Source organism: Triticum urartu, chromosome 4 (genome assembly GCF_003073215.2).
Source record: "Triticum urartu cultivar G1812 chromosome 4, Tu2.1, whole genome shotgun sequence".
Classification (NCBI taxonomy): Eukaryota; Viridiplantae; Streptophyta; class Magnoliopsida; order Poales; family Poaceae; genus Triticum; species Triticum urartu.
In genome coordinates this window covers 230,787,945-230,793,343 of record NC_053025.1, presented here as the reverse complement: position 1 = coordinate 230,793,343, position 5,399 = coordinate 230,787,945, and the positions used below count along the sequence as shown (strand labels likewise).

Here is a 5,399-nt window from a genome sequence, read left to right as displayed (position 1 = left end):
GGTCTTCACTTCTGATTTTAACCTCGGTGATTTGACCTAATTCTCTAGTCGGTTCTTCAAAACAAGGTGCACATTTGACTCCAAATTTTGGTACTACCTCTGTTTTTAAATTTAAGACGTTTTGGCAGTTCAAATTCGAACAGTCAAAATATCTTATATTTAGATAGAAACAGAGAGAGTAGTATTCTGCTTAGGTTTAGAGTCCGAATTTCCATCGTAAATATATACAAATTTATATCCAGCTGCGCCACCAAAGTTCAATTTATTTATCAGTGCTCGTAATCAATTCTAGTCGCCTTGAATGCAAATGCAAGTTTGCCTTGTAAGTACTAGCAAAACTAAAATCCAAAATATACTTTTGAACAAATACATAATCCTATTATGACATGTATACAAGGTAAAACAGAGTCTAGAAAACTCACACAAAGTATGGCCGTTGATTCCATCCTCCAACTAGAATAAATTGTTACCTAATGTCACTAGAGACATGGAGTGGCATGATCATCCTCTGCTCCTGATTTTCATCCGTTTTTACAAATTCAGACCTTGAATTCACACGCAGCCCAACTAACCATACCCCTCGCCTTTGCCAATTCTGACACTCACCCTCCCTCTGATCAAAGGCTGGGATTTGATTCCGTTCGAAGTACACATGCACGCGCAGACTTGCATCGCGTATCACTCCTCCCATCCCATGCACCGGCGAGCAGTGGTCACGACGCGCCGGAGGCGCTGGCGACCTCTTCCACCATCCTCGCCACCTCTGCCATGTTGGGCCGGCTCTCCGGCGCGGGGTCGGTGCATTCAACGGCGATACGCACCAGCTGCACGGCGGAGCCCCCGCCGGCCGCGGCGATGACGGGGTCGATGACCTCGTGCTCGCTGCCCTCGGTCACCGCCGCAGCCGCCCAGTGTACGACGTCTGTGCCACCGCGCGCGTTGAGGAGGTACTGCGAGGGGAATCTCCCCGTGATGAGCTCGAGCAGCACGACGCCGAAGCAGTACACGTCGGACCTGGCCGAAACAGGCACGCGCTGTTGCTGCTGGAGCACGGCGACAGCCTCCGGCGATCGGAACGCGAACAAGGCCTGAGGCGCCTGCGGCGCGTTGACGAGCGGGAAGAAGCCGTAGTCCGCGATGTGCGGCTCCAGGTTGGCGTCGAGGAGGATATTTCCGGACTTGAGGTTCCCGTGAGGCGGCGGCGGGGGCGGCGCATCGAAGTCGGCGCCGTCCATGCTCACGAACCGCATCGTCGGCATGCCCAGCTTCTCGTGGAGGTATGCCATGCCCCGCGCCACGCCGAGGGCGATCCTCAGCCGCGTCGGCCAGTCCAGCACCACCCTGTTGGGGCTCTGGTCCCCTGCACCGATCGATCACACGGACGTCATTTTAGTTACACATAATAAACATTAACCCAAATGATTGACTATCCGTTGTACTCCCTCCATTTTTTTAGTCCTCGTGTAGGATCTGTCAAGTCAAACTTCTTAAAATTTGACTAACATTATATGAAAAATAATCAACACACATAAAATTATTTATCTAAAACCACCACATTTAAGGCTAGCGTAACAACTTGATACCACATTTGAGCTAGACACAAAAAAATTCACCAAAATTGCGTCTAATCTGTAACATGGAGCACTGATGCTTCAATTTGGTCATGAAGACAGCGAATCTGACCTGTTGGGCCCACCTGTCCGGCCGATGTGGCATGCCTACCTGGATAATTTGCAAAGGTGGCCAAAGGCCCACCTGTTGGCCTCTCTCTTATTCACCCCCCTCTCCCCAAGCCACCATCTTCCCCACCCACCCCGACATAGACGGCCATATCCAGCGCCGCCGCAAGAGCCTTACCCCGGCGATCCTCTCGGTTGTCCCAACTAGCTACCATCCGCCGCCACAAGCCACTGGCCCTGCCTGGATCCAACCCTTATCCAGCCCGGATCCGGCGAGGATCCGCCCCGCCGCCCAGTCCGCTGCCTTACGCCAGTGCCGAGTCGAATAGGAGCATGACTACAGGAGATCTTGCCCCATGTGTGCTTGCTTCCGCCGCCACTTGCTGCTTACTTGAGCGTGGGCGCGACCAGGCCCTCCCAGCGGGCACGGAGAGTGCGGGGGTGGCCAGGGCCTCCCGTTGGGCGTGGCGAGCACGGGGCATGGCCATACCGCTCCACAACGGCGTGCACGACCAAGGCATCCCTGCGTGAGCCACGAGCACGGGCGTGGCCAGAGCGCTCCACGGCGGCGCGCGTGGCCGGGGCCTCCCGGCCGGCACGTGCGTGACTAGGGCACTCCACCACTACACTCCCCCTTGTACGGTGGCGACCAAGGCCTCTGGCGGTCGCCCCAAGCACGAGTTCCCAACCAAAACGCGTTGGATCCAGGGGCGATAGAGGCCTGGGGCAGCTCGGGGATGTCGGGGCGGCGCTGCGAGCTCGAGTTCATCCATGGCGGCGGGCATGGCAGTTGGTCCTGTTTGACAGAGAGGGAAATCAGGGAGGAATGAGGAGAAGAAAAAGAAAGGGGCGGCGAGGGGAGCTCCAGCGGCTTGACAGTGGCGGCCAGGTCTCGGATGTCCGTCGACCAGCAAGGGCCGCGAGCCGCGCTGGTGGCGTGCAGTGCGCTGATAAGCGCCCATTTCGTGTTTGTTGAAATGCCCACAAGAAAATGATTTTTTTGAATGGAGACAAACAAATGAGTCACTTACAGGTGGGACCCTTGTCCACACAAACATGCCACGTCAACATGACAGGTGGGCCCAACTTGTCAGTTTCACTGTTTTTGTGTGCTTATCAGACAATCAGTGCTCCCCGTTTGTCATTAGGCACATAATTGGTGGTTCTTGTGCCCTCTCTGAAAAGTGGTACTAAATTGTTACCCTAACACCAAGTGTGGTGGTTTTGGGTAAATAACTCACGTCCACAATATCAAACGAGCATCATGAGATGCATCCTGGGATTAATTTTATATATTGTATATCCTAGGATTTAAATGATAATGTTTTTTAATATAAATTTGATCAAACCATACAAAGTTTGACCTAAGATGTATCTTATATGCGGAGTAAAAATAAGTGGGGAGTCCATATACATCATGTAGTCACTAAAGATGAAACAATCTACAAATATCAAATCATTAATGTAGTTAATTGGCTAGGCAGTTGGTTAAATATATCGGTAATCAGGTCAATTTACACAGTATTTTTTTTGTTTTCATTGATTTAATAATAAAAAGCGCTAATTTGTGGCTGACATCCATATAATCCCGGAAGAAAGGAGTAACTTCACCAATTGTTTTTCTTTTTGAAGTACTCAAGTAGGTCAACGGTTTCTTATGTGTAATGGAATTAAGCTTTCCGTATAAATAATCAACAGATCAAGCAGCAGCAAGGGTTTCTTCACTAGGGGTTCTACGCGACCACCTCATCTCCCTCTACTTTGTTGTCGGTTTTGACAATGTTGCGATGATTGCTCATCAAACATAGGCACAAAGTTAGCTCCTACGACGACTATGCATGGTGTACCGACTACCTGCACCGACGGCCGTAGTAATCATATTGGATCGTAATTACGGTCTTACCGTGGAGGACGTAGAGGAGGCTGCCGCGTGGCATGAGCTCAGAGACGATGAGCTTCTCCTCCTTGCGGTAATGGTAGCCGAGGGGAGCGAGCACGTTGGGGTGGCGGAGCTCTCCGAGCACGCGGAGGTGGTTCTCGAACTCCTCGCGGCCGACGCGGTTCATGTCGCGCATGCGCTTCACGGCCACGGTGATGCCGTTTCGCATGGCGGCCTTGTACGCGGACCCGAGTGTGCCGTTGCCGAGCACCTCCGCCGAAGCCTTCATCATGTCCTGCAGCCCGAACTCGCCGCTCGACTTGCTCATCAGGACGAACTCGTCCATCCGCTTGCCGCCGGCACCACCACGTGCCGAGCCCTGGCTGCTGCTGCCGCCGCGGCTGGACCCGCCTGTTTCCATCGCCACCCCTGAGGTGCGAGGCGCGGCTGTCACGGCCGGCTTGGGGGCGATGCCGCCGCTGGCGACAGGGGCGTCGTAGTACGCCGGCGGCGGCGCGCTGTTCCGCTGCTCGTCTTGCTGCAGCATGAGGACCATCGCCCCGGAGACCAGCGCGATGACGAGCAGGATGATACCGATCACGACGACGATGCTGGTCTCGTCCTCCACGGCGAAGTAGTCCGCCGCCGTCATCGGCGGCATCGACGAGGGCGCCGGCGCGGCCACCGGTGCGGCCACTGGTGCGCAGGCCTTGGCGTCGCTCCCTGGAGCCCCGCACAGGGTTGGGTTACCGGCAAACGCCGACTCGTTGAACCGCGTGGCGACAGAGCGCGGGAGCACGCCCGTGAGGCGGTTGTGCGACACGTTGAACAGCCGGAGAGACTTGGGGAGGAGCTCGGGGACGGCGCCCTCGATCTTGTTGTGGTCGAGGTGGAGCTCGATGAGGCGCGGCGCGCCGGCGATGGCGGCCGCTGGCAGCGGGCCGGACAGGTCGTTGTTGTCGAGGTAGAGCTTCTTGAGCCAGCGCATGTTGGCAAACACGTCGCCGGGGATAGGGCCGGTGAAGGCGTTGTGCGACAGATACAGCGCACGGAGGCTGCGGACGGTGGCGAGGCTCGCCGGTATCGGGCCTGCGAAGGCGTTGCGCCTGAGGTTGATTGAGTGCAGGCCCGGTAGGTTGGCGAGCGCAGCAAAGTCGAATGCGCCGGAGAGGTTAAGGTGCACCAGCCGGAGGCCGATGAGGCTGCCCTTGTAGCACTGCACCCCAGGCCAAGGTCTAGCGGCGTTGCACGGCGCCGGGGGCAACAACGGTGACCACGCCTCTAGCGCGTTGGTCGGGTCCTTGAACGACGCCTTGAGGCGCAGGAGCGCCGCCGCCTCGGTGCCTGGTGGGGAGGCATCAGGCTCAGCGGCGACCACGACCCGGCCGCCCGCGAGGAGGAGGAGGAGAAGAGTGGAGAGCCGGAAGGCTAGGATGAGGATGACCATGACCATCTTGGTGGAGGTCAGAGCCTTTCCTCTAGTTTTCTTCCAGCCTCTGTAAATGTTTCCTGCCTTTCTTGGCATTGCCTCTTCTGCTTTTTGTCAATGCCTCTTCTGCTCCAGTGGTTTGGCATGCAGTTTTGGAGCCTAAAAATAGTACGTATGACGCATGCTGAGATAACAGGTCAGCAATGGATATGATGCAAATGCAATAGGTCTGCCAATATATTCTTCAACAAAAGAAAAGAAAAAAGTGTAGATTTGTACTGGAGAGTAGATTGGTTGTTTGCTTTCTCCTTGACAAAAATGAGTCAGATAATATGACCCTAAAAATAGAAAAGATGGCAAATTAGGCAAAGATTAATATAGTAAACTTATTAATCAGCTGCATGTTCCTTCT

At 54.8% G+C, this 5,399-nt stretch overlaps 1 protein-coding gene across 2 annotated transcripts; it reads right to left on the bottom strand.

Moving 5' to 3' along the window:
- Positions 1-362: 362 nt before the first annotated feature.
- LOC125551366 (pollen receptor-like kinase 3) lies at positions 363-5,011 on the bottom strand. 2 transcript variants are annotated; one of them, XM_048714570.1, is made up of 2 exons: positions 3,583-5,011; positions 363-1,360 (listed from the first exon to the last, which is right to left on the bottom strand). In XM_048714570.1, exons 1-2 carry the CDS (start codon positions 5,009-5,011, stop codon positions 714-716), a joined length of 2,076 nt encoding a protein of 691 aa, XP_048570527.1. In that variant the 3' UTR covers positions 363-713. The 2 variants fall into 2 exon arrangements, 1 of the variants encoding a protein (XP_048570527.1); XR_007302475.1 differs by lacking the exon at positions 3,583-5,011 and adding an exon at positions 1,684-2,594 and having other exon boundaries at positions 1,234-1,360.
- Positions 5,012-5,399: the final 388 nt, after the last annotated feature.